The 18,285-nt window shown below is 42.2% G+C and overlaps 2 protein-coding genes across 2 annotated transcripts in view; one reads left to right on the forward strand and one right to left on the reverse strand.

The window, feature by feature from the left end:
• Positions 1-332: 332 nt before the first annotated feature.
• cep41 (centrosomal protein 41) lies at positions 333-9,861 on the reverse strand. The gene is made up of 11 exons (XM_071925533.2): positions 9,829-9,861; positions 9,495-9,558; positions 9,302-9,349; positions 7,815-7,876; positions 7,392-7,461; positions 5,991-6,141; positions 3,873-4,042; positions 2,757-2,824; positions 2,478-2,592; positions 1,566-1,781; positions 333-460 (listed from the first exon to the last, which is right to left on the reverse strand). Exons 1-11 carry the CDS (start codon positions 9,859-9,861, stop codon positions 333-335), a joined length of 1,125 nt encoding a protein of 374 aa, XP_071781634.2.
• Positions 9,862-10,457: 596 nt separating this feature from the next.
• The window catches only part of poc1b (POC1 centriolar protein B), a 54,493-nt gene continuing 46,665 nt past the window's right edge, over positions 10,458-18,285 (forward strand). Inside the window, 8 exon segments of the mRNA XM_071925541.2 lie at positions 10,458-10,793; positions 11,521-11,605; positions 12,031-12,202; positions 13,896-14,075; positions 15,163-15,270; positions 16,079-16,194; positions 16,511-16,644; positions 17,468-17,536. Coding sequence (XP_071781642.2) covers positions 10,779-10,793; positions 11,521-11,605; positions 12,031-12,202; positions 13,896-14,075; positions 15,163-15,270; positions 16,079-16,194; positions 16,511-16,644; positions 17,468-17,536 — 879 coding nt within the window. The 5' untranslated portion in view covers positions 10,458-10,778.

The following is an 18,285-nucleotide window of genomic DNA, read 5'->3' on the forward strand; positions in this document are numbered from 1 at the left end:
TAAAAAACAAACTTTTTCCACCTTGTACCTTGCACCACTACTACTGTGAACATGTGCTCACAAGGGCACAAACCCATGGAAAAAAATAATAAAAAAAACAAAATCAGAGACTCTTTCCAAGTTGCTATAATAAAGTAACTAGTGTTGTCCGGCCCACCTCTGACTGTACAGAACAGACTGGGACTAGAGCTGTGCATCTCGACAGTTATGGACGGATGGATATCATGGAAGTTCAAAGGGGCATTTAACCTGAAATAAATGGACTTTATTTGTGCTGGAGGTATGTTTTGAGTGTGTGTGTGTGTGTGTGTGTGTGTGAGTGTGTGTGTGTGTTATTTCCAGGGTCTACTGCTCTGGACCCTGGCGCTGTCCTTCCCAGCTGTAGAGGAACTCTGTCGACTCCGAGCGCTGGACGCTTTAGACTGGGCGCTGCTGGACGACAATCGGCTGGACATGCGGCCTGCAGCGTACACACACACACACACACACACACACACACACACACACACACACAGACACACACACACAGTTAGGGTCAATTCACTTTCTATAGAGGTTTGAAAAGCGGTTTCCAGACGCTACAGAGGACACGCCACCAAGAGATTTTGAATCTCAATGGGACTTCTTGGTAAAATAAAGGCTAAATAAAATAAATGAAATAAAATGTTGGAGGAGTGAGAACAAAACGAAAGGTCGCAACGTTATCGCCTCTGCTTCTCTGACCCAAACTGGAGACTAAGCTTCGTATTGCATAAAAACATCCTCGTCTTTGACAGCATCATTTTAACACCCTACCAAAGTAAAGAAATTAGACATGTTCGTTTTTTATGTCAGGGAGTAAAGGCGATAATGTTAAAATCTTGCATTTGCTGAAGCTTCTCCATCACAGTGGTGCAGCCCTCCAAACTACTAGAGTCCACTTTCCTAACACTGTGTCACAAGCCTTCATTTGCTCAGTTCAAAATGTAAATTGAAACTATAAAAAGCCTGTTTTTGAATTTGAATGATGCACAGTGGACTGAACAGCAGCAGTAGCTTCCATTCATACATGGATTGTTATACATGTATTGCACTTTGACTCCATCTATGGGAGAAAGGCCGATACTGGGAACTATCTGAATCTATATTCTGAACTGGCAAGCTCCAACAGTGAGCTTCAGTAACGGATGCTGCAGTTCATTTTCAACCTTTTTGACTTGCAACACCTACTCACAACACAGACAGAGAGGTCAGTGAGGACACCAAACAATGATTGTCATTTCTAATTTTCAGGCTTTTTCATTTGATTGGTTTAAACCTAGAAGCTGCAAAAATATTTTTCCAGACAAAATTTAAATTTGAAAATAAAGTTTGAAGATAAAGAATGTGTTTTACGTTCCTTGTAGGAATTTTACAAACCTGCTCTCCTCTATCGCAGCCACACTTAACACTAAAACACTTAACACTAAAACACTTAACGCGGCCACGCTTAACACTAAAACACTTAACACTAAAACACTTAACGCGGCCACGCTTAACACTAAAATCTTGCCTTACGCAGCCTGATATTTAAAGCGTGGTCTTACTGTTGGAGTCACCGGAGATGAGTATGTCCTCCAGCTGCTGCTGGATCTTGGCCAGCTCGTCCGATGTAAATCTCCACCTCTTCTCCGCTGCCTGGAACAGCTGCGGCGGCATGTAGCGCTTCTTCCCCGTCGTTGACGTGGGAGACGGCAGGCAGGAGGCCGGGACGGAGCCCGTCATCAACCCTTCTGGAAACTTCTGAGCGATCACCTTGAGACCTGGGAGAGGACGGCAGAGCAGGGTAACGATCTGAATCACCGTTAAAGTGGAAAAAAATCAAACAAAGATGGACTCACTCTAACTCTTATATGTTATTCCTATGAGTTTTTTTGGAAATACTCACTTGATAACCCTACTGACATTCCTGCCCTCACCCACCTCTCTTTCCTCTAACATCCAAGCTGGGTTTCTAGGTAGACGCTCACCCAAATAGCACAAGGGATAGTTACATCAGATCCTGTCTACTGGTAAACTGGCTGTTGGTTTTGTACTTGGGAGTGGAAGGTCTCTCTCAACCTGTCTGGGCTCCCTCTCCTGCCAAGTCCCAATGCTATAATGCAATACCACTGCTGTTATAAGTTATTACGTATAATATGTGCCATAAAACCTTGTGTAGGATGACTTGACACCACCTTAAAAACATATTTTAAGAGAACAAACCAATTTCTTCAGTTTTACTAGATTTTCTGTTAACTGGTATTTTGGCCATTGATTTTTCCCTTAACAATGAAGTGCACTTACCAGAATGCACTGTCAGTGTATTGCACTAGGTTTTCGCTCCAACCCCACTCCCAAGTAAAACCAATTACTGGTGATCCATCAGGACACATGAGACGACATCTTCAGCGTGGATTGGATTACTTCCGAGCGAAGCAGGAAGTAGACCGGAGAGGTTAAGCGATGAGGGAACTTACCTCCAGACAGCATAAACAGATTCTCGAATCCTCGCTCGCACATGGTGGTGGCTGCCTGGCTGGCCATCCTCTCGTCCTCATCATACACGATGATGATCTTCCCCGCCGCATTTTTCTACACAGAACGTGGGTTAAGGCCAGACGAGTCGATAGACAGATATACTGTAAACACGCTCAAAATAGCCTGGAGTTTGAGGTTATATTACAAGCAGAAAAAAAAACACACAAATGAGAGGACTGGGAAGAGTTTTGAGTAGTTTGTGTTATAGTGAAGGATACATAATCCAGCACTTCCTTGGTGTAGGGGTTCATTGTTCGAGAGAGTGTGGCGATGGGGTAACTGTGTGCTGCAGGGAAGAGAGACGATGAAAACAAAGATAGAGATGATAAAAATACATTGAAATACAGCCTGTCCATTTTACATGGTTCACTCCACCCAGGTCATGTGACGGGTGTATCAATTGCTCGGAAGCCCAGTAAGTATTAAAGAATGAGGATGAGAGGTTATTTATGCAAGATATAGGTCCGTTATATTACACTATTTTGGGCAAGAGACCATATGTTACCAGGGGTTATGGGACGCACCACTGTCCAAGTTAAACTGAAGAATGTACTATAATATGCACTGTAGAACAGAACATAAGACAGCAAGCCTGACAACATCTCTATTGACTTGAGCACCACTCTATATATATATATCCCTGAAAAGGGCCTTTATGTGCATAAAACATCTTACATAGCAGTGCTGCAATATAATAGTTTGTCATAATGAAGTTCATAATGGTCATGTGACCAGACCAGTAATCCTTGAACAGTTCTCCTATTGTTAGAAACTTCCATGGCTTGAAATGAACACGAGCCACCTTTTAATGCCACCTGGAGCTAAATTTGTAAAGAAACGGAAAACAAAAATAAAGAATCAAAGCTGGCAAAAAACATCATGTTTCTGACTGAACACAGCTGATTACATTTCAGAAACTATAAATATATAGGTATAAAAAATAGGAATAGGAATAGGAAATTGATTGTCAAGGGACAAGTCCAGTTGTGTTTGATAAAGCAGATACAATGAATAAATAACATGTTTTGCATACTGCACTAGTAAATCCTGTTCTGTATTAATCTAATCCTCTAATATCTACATTAAAGTATTTTAATAATTTAGGCCTTAAAGTTACCAAATTTAAGACTTTTCGTCAGGCAGCCAACCAGTGTTTGATCATTCAATACCACTGTATTCTGTTCTATAAACTCCTTTAGCTGCTATGATACTGGCCGGCAAAGTCCTGTGACCGGTTGACTGAACAGTGAGTCTGATGCCCTGCTTTTAAGCCCCAAGAACCCTGATGTCCCACCTATGGACATCCCAGTGTTTTCCATGTTGCCACCACCTACCGCTGACGATGTGGCAGTGGTCGTACTGCTCGCGGTCCCGGACGTCCAGCAGCAGGTAGGGGCAGTCAGGGTAGGGTCTGTCATCCGGTCGGGGGCTGGACGCCGGCATCACATTCACCGTCTTCTGACCGTTCCTGTCCAGGTCCAGCTCTCCCACACCGCTGATCACACTGTGAGGGGTCAAAGGTTAGAGGCTGCTCGACCCGACTCAAACTGTGCCCGAAATACTGTTTTTAAAGGTTTTTTATTTCGTTATGTTACTGCCTGGGGCGTTGTTGGCATTTTTGTATGCAATCAGATTCTACAACCTATGCCAGGCAAAATCAATCAATCACAGAGAAGTAGAACATTCGCCATTAGAGGCCCTAGGTTGTAACCCAGGGAGCTGAGGTTAGCCAAATCAGTATCATCTTTTAAATCCCTTCTTAAATCCCCATTTGTAAACTGGCTTTTATGTAAATGTTTCATTTTTAACTACCCTTTTTATTCCTTGTATCTTTTTTCTTAATTTGTTTGAACCCTTATCATTCATTCTTCCTTTTGCTCCATTCATTCTGTTTTTTTTGGTTGGTTTTTTTGTATGTAAATCACTTTGTAATCTCCGTTTTTTTAGGTAAGCGCTATACAAATAAAGTTTATTATCATTAAGTTAATTACTGAAGACTTGCTAGCCAAAACATGTGAGCATTTTGTGATGTTTGTGTGCCCTTCAGTAAACCTAGTGCAATGCAAGTAATTGTTCATTTTGACCCTTATTTGTGGGATCGCTGCTTTTTGTAATCCTTTTTGGGGATCTCTTATGGAATTCATGTGTTTTTCTGGTCCAGCGCTCATGAAGATATCCATCACTTAAGCGCAACCTCTTCCTCCTTTAGTACTATTTTACCTCGGTCTGTGGCAGTCAGTGATGCTTCAGTACAGCTCACCCCACTCGCTTTGTTTCATAAAGGCGTGGGGGAGGGGTTGATTAAACGGCAAGTTTCAGATCCAAACATGAAACCGAGAAACCGACTCCCAGGAACAAGACTCACCACAGCAAATGGAGGTGTGGAACTGAGCCAAACAACGCTGTGGAAGCACACCACTTTCCCCTTGTGTAGGTTTACCGTAGCACTGCCCTACTTTCTCTCCCTCTCTCTCTCTCTCTCTGCCCCCCCCCGAAAAGGTGAAGGTGATCTAAATGCTGTGCCGTTAGAGAGGCCACAGATAGAGTTACACCCCTGGGGTTCCTGTCCGACAGGAGGGGACGCCAACAGCAGATGGAGGGAGGTTATTGAGAGGTAGACAGTAGGGGAAACAGGGATGGCAGGGGGCGGCAGCGGGGCAGCTGGGGGGGGGGGGGGGGGGGAGGGGGGTCTCTGCTGGGACACAGAGGTGGATGTATGTGAGTGGGGTGCAGACACAGATATGCTGGGTGTAGGGTTACAGGTGTGCTTGGGGTTAGTGGGTTACGGCTTGTGATTGTTGAGTGATGGGTGTGGCTGTGAGGGCGATTGTGTCTGTGTGTGTATGACAGTAAATGTAGTAAATGTAAGGTGTTTATAGCCAGTATATGTAGAATAGTGAGAAGGATTTAGATTTGTGCATGCATCTGTGTGGTGTAGGGAGAGAATTTAACACCGGCCAACTGCTGTTGAATTTGTAAATCTCTGGCTGGTAAGATTGTCTCCTCTTCCAGCTACTTTGGCAAGAAACCAATCATCATTTGGAGCTGAACATCAATTTTGCTTGTAAAATGGTAATGGTGGCTGGTGAATTTACAGTTCCCACTGGTGCCAGCCCACACTTTCAAGGTCTTAATTTTTCCTCAGGATGTGGAGTGCTGCGAGAAGTCCAGAGACCTGAGGCATACTGATGAATTTGGATGTTGTTAATAAAAAAAAAAATCAAGTACCTTCAAAGCCATCCATTCATTTTCAAAAATGCTCAAGGCCTTATTGTATTTTTCCCAAACCCACAAACTTTCACAAGGAATTTCCAAGCCTGTGGGAACACTGTAAAAATACATGCCAGTGCGGTACTGTGCGGTGCTTTGTATAAAGGGGCGTCCGCCACATGGCATACGCTGTGTTACGCGTGTTACAGTCGATACAGGCTGTGTTGAGTTCTGAGCCTTACCTCTGCAGCGTGGACCGGGGGGAGCAGCCGGCGTCCCCCGCCTCGCTGCTGTGGTCCAGGAGGTGAACCGACACGGGTGAAGCCTGGGAGGAGCCGTTGGTGTACTCAGACAGACGCTCCACCTCCGCATCGGACAGCACAGACAGGCGGTCTGGGAATAGGGGAGAGGGGGTCAACAGATTGTCAGTGACCTAAGTCCATTCTAACATACTGTATAACCCATGTTAACGACCGAAATCCAATTCAATGTAGGGCTGAACAATTAATCGAAATTTTATCGAAATCGCAATATGGCCTACTGCAATTTTACAATCGCAGGAGGTGCAATATTTATTAAAGGCGAAATGTGTGTCAAAATAACATTTTAAATGAAATATTGTCGTGCTGCAGAGATGTCCTGGCCTACACATCATATTCTACAGACTTAAGAAAATATCTTTGTTTGGTACAGATCCCCGCAAAAATCACACCATAATCATTTTAATGTTTTTCAATGAAAATGAGAATAATGATGTAAAAATGATCATTCCCTCTAATATCGCAAATCATATCACAATTGCAATATCAGTCAAAATAATTGCAATTAGATATTTTTTCAAAATCGTTCAGCCCTAATTCAATGTAGAACTAATGTTAATGACCTAGACAACCAGTCAACAGTTTGGACACACCTGATTGAATGTTCTATGTTTCTCAGTCTCTTAAAGCCATTCTGATCTAAAGGCTTCTGCTTAAATGTTTGAAATGTGTTTCTTAGACAAATATAAATAGTGAAGTTGATCCTATGTATGAATTTCTTTCCAAAGCCTTTGCCTTTCCATCAAGGCAAAGGGCGGCTACTTTAAAGAATCTAAAATATAAGATAGTTTTGATTTGTTTAACACTTTTTTTGGTCACTGCATAATTCCATTTGTGTAATTTCATAGTTTTGATGTCTTTACTGTTATTCTAAAATGTGAAAAATAGTAAAAATAAAGAAAAACTTTGACAGGGAGTGTAAATCCAATTATCATAAACCTGTAAATAATCTAAATCCAATTTATCATAAACCGTTAATGACCTAAGTCCAATTTAATGTAAATCTAATTTGAATAAATCTCATGATTGTGTACAAGCAAAATTCACAATAGGATGTTTAGAATGAAAAATGAATTGAGAGATGTTTGAAGACGTGGCCTGATGACTACTCAGCAAATATTCCTCTTGAAACTGCCAGCTGTATATGTTTATATGACCCTACAATTGTTTATATTATATTTTTATTGATTTGTTTGTCAATTTGTAAATTTGATCAATTTCCCCGTTGTATCCTATTCCTTTTGCTGCTGCAATGACCCAATTTCTCCATGGGGATCGATAAAGTTTCATCTTTTTACGTAAATAAGTAATTGTGTCTGTTACCTTCTGGGCCGGGGGAATCTCCATCATTCACACTTTCGTTCAGGTCTGATACGGACGCTACCTGAAGTATCTGGTGTGAAAAATGTGTTTGTCAATAAAACAAACATGAACTAGGAAGAAAAACTGCTAAGAGAATGGTACTGTGGAGTCTGTAAATGAATGTAACAAACCAAGCTAAAGGAATTCAGAGCTATCCATCCGTATTCTCGGCTAAAGTGCAAAAGTGCATCGCCACAAGTATTCCATCAATTATTAAACACTGTAAACGGATCAAGTTTTCTCACTGCCTTCATTTCCTCCAAAATGCAGGCCACAAAAAAACGATTTGCATTAGCTGGACATTCCACTAGAATCATGAAGGATGAGAAAACATCAGGCTAATACAAGAAAACTCCCCCCCCAAAAAAACCTTAATTCTCTTACCAACTGTGCAAACGTTGTCACTTTCAGCCGTTTGAAGAGTTCATCCTTTCGATACCTGTAATCTGAGAGACGCAAACACTTAAACTAAATCTAAGACAGCATGTAGGAGAAAGGAACCTTACATCCCTGATGACAGGCTTGAAAATGTAATTTCATTTAGAATATCCGCTGTAGTTGAAAATAGTCAGGAAGATGCAAAAGACGCAGTAAAAAAAAACTTTGCTCCTCAAATCACAAAGACTAATCATCATGATCACAATCTCTATCTATCAAAATAAGTGGGATTATCATTTTAGCCGTCATCGTGCAGCCCTACTGCGTCTGGCTCACCCGGGTCTTGCAGGTCCTCCTTCTCCTCCTCCTCCTCCTCCAACACCAACACTTCACTGAACCTCAGCTCTACCCTATCTGTTCCCATGCTACCTTCCAGGCAATGCTGCCCCAACTACGCCCAAACCAGCCTGCCCATGCTCTCTTTTATCACTGCTATTGATACTGATGTGACCCACAGCGTGACCTCACTATCTCACACTCTCCCCTCTGTCAAAAGCCCCTGTTGGCACCTGAACAGTGTATCCTAATGCTACAGCTTCAGTCCCACAGAGGAATAATTGTGGACAACAGTACAATCAGCCATTGGAGAATGAAGGAATCAGTGTTGCTTATCCCTGAGAAATCGGCCAAGAGGCCAAAACAAAATGGCCACCGGCTACAAAGTGCTTATTCAACTGGGGCTGACCCAGTCATTAGGCTGGAAAATATCAGTGGGATAGAGCTTCTCCGGTTTACCTCTCAAAGAGCACGGGCTGACAGGGAAGAGAAACCCACAGATCCTTGGAAAAAAACAAGTGCCAAGTTGGCAAACCTTAATTCAAGTGTACTACAAATAGTTCAGTTCCACTTTAATCCAAGAAAAAGACGCTTAGTAGGGCTCATCTCGCTCTTGATTTTCTGATAGGTAAGGACAAACTGAGCTGTGATGGGATCATGTGCGAGTTTTACAGCCTCCTGCCAAACTACGCTATCTGATCAGCCTTTTCACAGTTGTGTAGAATGGACCACATTCATAAGATGGTAACCTCCTGGACTGATGTCATTCAAGCTTGTTGCAGCCCTCAAATCCAAAAATCTAGGGCAGCAGTGTGGCCTAGTGGTTAGAGAAACCATCCCGTAACTGAAAGGTCACACGTTTGATCCATGCAACAGCTATCTGTCCCGTCGAAGTGTCCTTGAGCAGGACACTGGACCCCGACCTACTCAGTTCACTCCCGCCTAGTGTGTCAGCTGAATGCCACAGAGGTGAAATGTGAATCCCAGACAGAGAGGTTAATGTTTGGACATTTTAAACGGTGGGATGGTGACGTAAAAAAGTAATGACATCAAAACCAGAGGCTGCCATCTTTATGCACCTATTTCAGTGATATGTCACAATCAAACACCACCTGTTGTATCCTTGTCATTTCTGATTCCTCTTCAAATAGACTTACTTTTTTTCATCTCTTCCAGCCTCTCCATATACTTTGATAGACTGCATCCTATCAGATGAGACATACCGGTAACATAAATAATAAAGAGACACATTTTCAGTTGCAAACAGTTATAAGACATACTTTTTGAGGTATAAACAGAGCCAAAGGCGTATAATGTATTATAAGGTGCATCTGCACATATAAATTATACCTGTGTCCAGCCTTGTCCTTACGTGTTGATACTTGGGGTTTTGTGGTATCCTTTTTTTCATGTACTGAAAAGACAACATGAGCTTTAGAACTGAACAACCAGAAGCTGTCGCTTGGTAGCTAAAGTAAGCGATAGCTAGCTAACTTAGCTTGCCAGCAAGGGAGCATTCATGCAGGTGCACGGTGTCGTTGATATGGTAACTTAACACTGACGACAGCTTTCATTTGTTTTTGTTAGCCGACGCTGGACATACAGTACATGAAAGAGCCGCTATGCTTGCTAACGCGGTAATGGCAGCTAGCTGGTGAAAAAAAACAGTAATTCTGTCATTTACCTCTGTACTTCCAATACTCCGCTTGAGCGACATCTTTTCAAACCGACATACCAAACATCAATTTCCAAGTTTAACAAACGCGGCACTGATTGGTCTGTCCAGTTTCATGGCCCAATCACAGAAGCTGATACTGCGGCGCGGCTCGTCCATCCCTGTTTGATTTCGAGGGGCTGGCTAGTTGCTTAGCAGCGGGGGACGCTCCACCTCGATGCTATGCTGCATTCAAGTCACACAGGAATAACCGTCGAAACGACATTAATAGCAACGATTTTGAAGTGTCCACACGTTCAAACTGCCTCACGTTAATGCCGCCAGACGGCATTATTGAAGATTTCTGTACATATTGTTCGTTTTTATTTTATATTAATATATCATTCATTATACTTGACCGCAAGTGTTTCCTTGATGGGGATGTTCGGTATTCAGGATATTCGATAAATCAGGATCTGTCGCCAAACCCCGAGTTTCCAAGTAGTATTTACCACCTAAACGCTGGCGTGAACGGTATTTTCAAGTAATATTTACCACCCGAAAGCTCTCGTGAATGGTATTTTCAAGTAGGAAGCTCATATCTACCACTTTCCCCATGTGACGGGAATGCAGCACTGCTGTCTTCCTGGCCACAAGATTGAGCTACCGGTTAACCAGCTATGGAAATAGTGAAAATCAGGTCCACCTCCAAACATAAAAAGTCATTTTGAAATATTTTAAAGCATAATTTGCAAAAGTCGAAGTCAACAGAGATTGCGGAAGCGTCTATCGGCCTTACTGGTCTATCGAGTAAAACATCTAATCATCGGGGATCGACAAGCCAGGTCTGAGGGAGTTTGGAGGGCGCACTGTTTGACAGACATGGAAGTGCAGAGCAGCAACTTTCCCTGAGACAAGATTAGCTCTGTTAAAGAGCAAATGCTTTGCATGTTTAAGCATTATCCACATCAGCGCGCACAATGGCGTCTGTTATGGTAAGTATGCTTGCTTTGATATCATCTTTAAGGCTCATGAGCAAAAAATATTGGGTTGATAACATGCATGGATGCTAATGGTTGCTAAGTTGGCTAATTTTGCTAGCTGCCTCTAAGAGGATTTGCTGCTTGGGGCTGTCAGAAATACTTTGGGTCCTCTAGCAAGTTCAGACTACATAGCAGCCGGTTTACTGCTCTTCAGTTTTTGTTCAGTGTCATGTGATATAATCCTTAAACTCAGAGAAGTTTGAGATGCACAAGCAGGCAATGTTTTCCAAGAAGAAGAGACTTTCTACAGATCCTACAATTCTCCACTAACAACAAGGCATTGCATACCTGGCTCTGTCAAACACACACACACACACACACACACACACACACACACACACACACACACACACACACGGTGAAACTCAGTGTTTCCTCTCTGCCACCACAGCAGGAGCACTACCTCCACTGACAGAAAGTGGAAATGAAAAACAAAAATATAATTAAAATAGCCAAATTTTCCTCCAAAACATAAGCTTAGCCCTAATAGTTAAAACAAATGTATTTGTCATGATTGAGGTGTCCATAGAAAAACTGCAATCTTCACCAGAGCCTGTCCAACCGTCACTGTGGCCAAAACGGGGACCAAAACTAAAATGACTTCCAGGCACCGCTGCTTGGTAATACTGCAGAAGAAAGGCTGGCTGTGCCTGGCTGACTGTGAACACTGTGGTTGCAGGAGGACCCCACCCTCGAGAGACACTTGAAGGGGCATAAAGACGCTGTTACCTGTGCAGACTTCAACCCCAACCGCGAACAACTGGGTATTTACTGCTGTCACTACAATTTTTCCTACATTCCTACATCATTGGGCAGTGAGGCCGTGCAATTAATTGTCTGTAATCATATATCATGTATTTAGTTTTAGTTGATGGACACACTGGCAGAGATCTAACCCCTGAGCCTTCGGTTACAGATAGTCACTAAGCCACCCTAACATAACATTAGTGGTCAGGATATATTCTTCTCTCATCTATGACTGTGAAAAACAATTGAATGTTAACCAATGTAAACTGAACTGGCCGTGGGTACGGTAATAGTGTATTTGAATACCTTATGTCATTTGGTTGAATACTTAAATTCAGTGTCATTCCCCTTCGGATCATCTCAGTCGACTGTAGTGACTACATTTTATTGTGTAATTCTTCTCTGAATCTTTTTGGTCCGTCTCTCTCGTGCCTCCCTCCAGCCACAGGCTCTGTGGATAAGAGCCTGATGATCTGGAACCTGGCTCCCAAGGCCAGGGCCTTCCGCTTTGTGGGCCACCAAGACGTCGTCACGGGGGTGCAGTTCTCCCCCTCCGGCAGCCTGGTGGCCACTTCCTCCAAGGACAGGACGGTCCGACTGTGGACGCCTTGCATGTAGGCTCAAGTCACTTCTGCCATTTTAATCAGAATCAGTTTGTTCACTAAGTACAAAAAGTGTACAGGAAATGGTCTGATGCACAGATTGGTGCACAAATATAACGGCAACTTGCATAGTAACGCAACACAAACTGGCACAGAGGCAACAGGACCACACATACAGTGCAGGGGGACAGTGCAGTGACATAGTGTTGTCACCATAACAGAAATTTCAATGCAAATTCAATACGGTTGCTAACGACTGAATTCTATATACAATACAATACTATACAATACTTTCAACATATGTGTTCTGCAAGCTGAAAATCCATTTCGTCAACCAGATCATAATAGTTGTAAGAAGAAAAAGGATTGAAATAGACAGTCTGGCTCTTGACAGTGGACTGCAGCAGTCAGTGCAGAATTCAACCAAAACAGCTGAAAACATGGCGACAGCATCCGAGAGTCCACTGTGTCTTGAACTGAAACTGGTTGATAAACTGGTGCCAGGAGTGAAAAACTGAACACAAAGACACACCTAACCAATATATCAAAACCTGTGTGGTATCAAATGTTTAGATATTAAACTTATTATTGGTATCTAGGACTGGGCGATATGGACAAAATCAATCATCACAATATTTTTGACCAAATACCTCGATATCGATATTGCGACAATATTGTAGGGATGACTATTGGTGCTTTCACAAAATATTTACACAATGAGATTTTTGATAAATAATCATCAGTAATGTGGATATAATGACTATGTGGGTAAAGGCAAATAATAGAGCAGTATAACAGTCTGGTAAGTTCAGAAAATTACATCAGTTTACTGTAATGCAGCCTTTAAAACCAGGAAAAGACAACACTTATGCCATATCACGATATTACGATATCCAAAATCTAAGACGATATCTAGTCTCATATAGGGCTGAACAATTAATCGAAATTTTATCGAAATCGCAATATGGCCTACTGCAATTTTCAAATCACAGGAGGCGCAATATTTGTTAAAGGCGAAATGTGTCAAAATACCATTTTAAATGAAATATTGTCGTGCTGCAGAGATGTCCTGGCCTACACATCATATTCTACAGACTTAAGAAAACATCTTTGTTTGGTGCAGATCCCCACAAAAATCACACCATAATCATTTTAATACGTTTTTCAATGAAAATGAGAATAATGATGTAAAAATGATCATTCCCTCTAATATCGCAAATCATATCGCAATTGCAATATCAGTCAAAATAATCGCAATTAGATATTTTTTCAAAATCGTTCAGCCCTAGTCTCATATCACGATATCGATATAATATTGATATATTGCCCAGCCCTATTGGTATCAAAGTCAAAATTCTGGTATCGTGACAGTGCTGGCAGAACATACAGCTGAGCAGACAGTAGACTACAGATCAGTCTTCAATTACAAATTCAACATTGATTCACTAGTGGAGTCACATAATTCCACTTCAGGTGACTGACAGGTTCTGTCGGCAGACTGCTATCCTCCAGGCTGGATCCATGCAAAGCTTTATGCAGTTATCGCCTGCAGCCAGCCTTCGTGCTGGTTCGAATTCCAATTTGACTATAGATTGAGATAAAGTAGTTACACAAGTGAAAAGAACTTGGCCTAATGGATAACTTTTGCTCGCATAGAAAGTCACACTAACAGCACTGTGTGTGTGTGTGTGTGTGTGTGTTGCAGGAAAGGCGAGTCGACAGTGTTCAAAGCGCACACGGCCAGCGTGCGCAGCGTTGGCTTCTCCCACGACGGCCAGCGGCTGGTGACGGCGTCGGACGACAAGTCGGTCAAAGTGTGGAGCGTTCACCGGCAGCGCTTCATCTACTCTCTCAACCAGCACACCAACTGGGTGCGCTGCGCCAGGTAGCCGCCAGCACCGCACCGGGACATGGTGGTGTTGTCGTGTGTGTGTGTGTGAGTGTGTGTCTTAGTGTCTGCCTGTGGAATGTCACAGATTCCAGAACAAAAAAATAGCTTTTACCACTGAGGCAGCGTCTGAAATGAACTCTTCAGCTCACCTGCCAAAGAGGCTGGTAAACTAAAAAATCACCTGCCGGGAATAATGGATATCCACTTTTCAAAGGCATCTGTACCTGTTTTCAATGCTATTTCATGTATAGAATCCGGCACTGTGTGAAACATTCAATAGAGAGACAAGAGCAGATTTAGAGTTTTAATTTAAAACTCTAACTTCTACAATCGATTTAAGTTTGCAATTCATCATGAAGAAACAGTTCAGATGCTGCTGTTTTGTCTGGAGCAGCTTAACAGGCAGCCAATCAGGAGCCATTGTTTTACTTTGATGTGATGGATCACGGTCAGATAGAGTGTACGGTGGCCAGCAGGGACAAAGTTTGAGAACGGGCAAAAGCAAAAGATTGTAAATAACTGAGGTGTTCAAATGTCGTCCTGAAAGTTCCCGGCCAGTGTGGCGGATGAATGTAGAAGAACGTAGAATGTACAAGTGAATGAAAAATAACTGTTTTATTAATTTGTTAGTCTTCTAGAAGGGGATAACGAACAAAAAATATGAATGCTCTTTCCACAAAAGTTGATGTTTAGACTGTTGTTCCTGCTTTGTGTATTGAACTGTGGTGGCAGTGTTGTCGCCTGAGTTTGCTGCGCGGCATGTGACTCCACTAGTGCACACACAGGAGGACGAATAAAAGATCAGCTGGTCACTCCTGGTGTTCATGGATGCCAGAAAACACTGTGTTGTGGTGGTCTGTTCCCGCGTCGACGCTCCAAAATCTAGTTCTGAGCTGAATCTGGGAGCCAGGTCTAGACAGAGAGACGCACCTCTAGCTCGCCTGCAGCCACTCTGACGCTCTCTATCTGTCCTTAACTACAGGAATGTGCAGCAGCAAGGTGCTGGAAAAGAGCATGTGTGCTCAATAAAACTCACCTGTGGAGAAATGTGTTACACTGTTTCCTCTCTTTGTCCTTGCAGGTTTTCTCCAGACGGGCGTCTCATCGCCTCCTGCGGGGACGACCGCTCCGTCCGGCTGTGGGACACGTCCAGCAGACAGAGCATCAACTGCTTCAGCGACTACGGAGGGTAAGAGCAAAACATCTGGCCCGGCTCTCTTATTATTCTTCTGACTAGTCTTGTTTTAGTTATGGTCTTGTGACTAAAATGTTGTTAGTTTTAGTAATTTAATCCATTTTTAGTTTTTGTTTAGTTGTAGTTGAGAAGATCTCTGGACGTTATAGTTTAGTTTTTCTCTTTTGTAATGTCTATATTGGCTTAAGTAGAGCCACTAATAGTTCCCAAACAGTGTGAAAAATGTCATGAGGGAGCGATGTAAATTTAAATTTATAATTTCTAGCTAAAGGCAAAAGCATAACTGAATATAAAGACTGGCTTTAAAAAAATTTCATTGGCTTTCATTGGTCACCTAATAAATTTCAGTCTTGTCACATTTTCATCGATGTAAAAGCAGAATAACTGTAGTCTAGTCATTGTTATTTGAAGTTCATGGTGTCTAGTGTTTGTCAGGTCTTAGTTGTGTAAAATATGATTATCATTGAATTATTTTTCTTGACAAAATCAGCACTACCTGTGACCGATTCTGTGTAAAGCTCCACTATTTAGCCATTGAAGTTTTCCTTGTGAATTAATTTCTTGCACATTGTCCTCCGGAGTAGCTTTAGCAACTCACATATATTATTAATAAGCAATAGGAGTCAGTGACATAACATTAGATTATCTGATGATGAAATTAGCTAAAACTCTCATGGACTGTATGTCAACATTCACCTGAGAGTCTGTCCAGTAGAGGGCGCTGTTTTGTATTCTTTGCACACCGGCCTCTTGAGCTGCTGGAGGTGACTGACTCCACTGACTTCAGTCTTTGTTATTCTAGATCAGCGACGTTTGTCGATTTCAACTCCAACGGCACCTGCATAGCTTCCTCTGGAGCCGACAGCTCGCTGAAGATCTGGGATCTGCGGACCAACAAGCTAATTCAACATTATCAAGGTAGAAAAGCTGCAACGAGTTCACTGAATGCCACAAATATCAGAGCTATAATGATTTAAAGAGTCATTATCTCTAAAATGTAGGTGAGCCAGTCTGTAAAGCTGTTCTCTTTTTGTCAACTAAGGACTTTTACTTTTACCTACTGTTCTTCACTACAGGGTGCTATAGCTTGTTTAAATGTTATGCCATCAACCATTTTGTACGAGAAGGAGTTGCTTTTTTCAAATGCTGGCTCATTCTGGAACAAACCTCTTCGTGTTTTTTTTCCTGATAATGATTTTGACTTTGATTTTGACCCCTGTGACTTCTGAATCAGTCCACAGTGCGGGGATCAATTGCTTTTCCTTCCATCCGTCCAACAACTACCTGATCAGTGGCTCCAGTGACAGCACAGTGAAGATCCTGGACCTGCTGGAGGGACGCCTTATCTACACCCTGCATGGACACAAGGTGGCGCTACAGCACAGCTCAGTTCATCCACAGACAGCAGAGACTTTGTTCCTGTCCAGATACCCTTTTTTAACCCTTATATATTTAGGAAAGGGTATTGCTGGGCAGTATGAGTATGCATACTCTTCTTGAAGAGCAATAACCAACAACTTTCCAGTCACAAGCCTGATTTTCTAACTTGTAAAAAATGTGTGCAGTTTGTCATATAAGCTGCTTGATTTAACTTTAGAGAAGCAGACCAAAATCAACCTTTCAGACGGAGGCAAGCATACCAACTTCCTTTGGAAAATGTAGTAATAAGGGAGTCCATTTCAGATCTAGTTACTATTTAAATGGATTCCATTACTTTTCTCATATTGGGGCTTATTGGAGGCTTATTGGAGTCAGATTGTTCATTATGGTAAACCCCACCATACCCTACTGCACTTCAGGTTGGTTAACATCAAAGACTCAATTTAGTTAGTTAAGATGTGTTTGGTGTAGCACCGTATGAGACCTGAGACGCGGGTATTAAAAAAAATGATATCTCTGAAAAATGATACTGTAGTGATATTTGGTATGAATATTGATTTTTCAGAAATCAACATCAACAACAAGCCTCAAAATGTAGGATTCTGAAAAACAGAAGTAATTTTTCTTCTTGTTTATGGGAATTTACACTGAGGGAATCAACTTGACGTGATATAGAAAACAGTATCAAGTATTGAAAACCGGCATTTGTGCTGAAAGAGTTCCAAGATTTCTCAGCCTTAGTCCTTGGTGATGAGTGTTGGTGGTTGGAAGTGTTTTTATTCACTGTCATGTTGTTTGCTGTCTCTGTCAGGGTGCCGTCCTCACAGTGGCCTTTTCCAGGGCTGGAGATCTGTTCTCCTCAGGCGGAGCTGACGGTCAGGTCGGTGCTGCACAGCTACATGACGACCCCCTGTTCATCTGTCTGGCCGTAATGTTTCAGAGAATATCATTACAGCGACAAAACCCCAGAGGCCGTTCTTTACTGTGATTATGAACACACTAATGATGCATCTAGGCTTCTCTATTGTTCCCATAATTACAGGAAAAACATCTTCATGGGTATTATGGCTTTTATGCAGTGTTCCCAACTCTTGTGCAGTCAATGAAAAGTTGTCTTCAAAGTAATGCACATACATAAAAAACAGGGGAATCAGGAGACAAAATAAAGACTAAATAGCTCCCCTTTTTACCACAAATTTAAATTAGTATAGCAACCATAAAGGGCAGCTAGCTGTGGTTTATGGGAACTATCAGCATTGTTGGAGCTCATTTTTTACAAATCACATTATGGAAAACTGCTGAAACTACCTGTGTGTATAGGGATTCCACAGTTGGCACTTCGGAAAACATGCAACACTGTGATGTACAGTCCGATACAGCGGCAATAATATCAATGTGCCCAAGAAATTAAGATTAAAACGTGGAATTTTGAAAACATGTGAGGAACCTTGGTGATAGAAGCTCTGCTGGTCCTCCGGCCCCCTATACACAGAAAAATAAAGGTGTGAACTGGAAGCGAAAATGGTTCTTTGGAGGGATAGGATCCACAAAGAACCTTTCAGAATGCTCTCCTTTGCTTAGACACCTGCATTGTGTTTTTATTCTATCTGCCCTTGTATAGCCTCATTT

This window comes from Centroberyx gerrardi, chromosome 4 (genome assembly GCF_048128805.1).
Source record: "Centroberyx gerrardi isolate f3 chromosome 4, fCenGer3.hap1.cur.20231027, whole genome shotgun sequence".
Lineage (NCBI taxonomy): Eukaryota > Metazoa > Chordata > Actinopteri > Beryciformes > Berycidae > Centroberyx > Centroberyx gerrardi.

Excerpts from the sequence above, each read along its gene's own strand:
- cep41 (XM_071925533.2), bottom strand. The coding sequence starts at position 9,861 with ATGTCGCTCAAGCGGAGTATTGGAAGTACAGAG. Across the intron at positions 9,559-9,828 it reads GGAGTATTGGAAGTACAGAG|TACATGAAAAAAAGGATACC; the intron begins GTAAATGACAGA and ends TTGTCTTTTCAG. Across the intron at positions 7,877-9,301 it reads GCTGGAAGAGATGAAAAAAA|ATTACAGGTATCGAAAGGAT; the intron begins GTAAGTCTATTT and ends TGCGTCTCTCAG.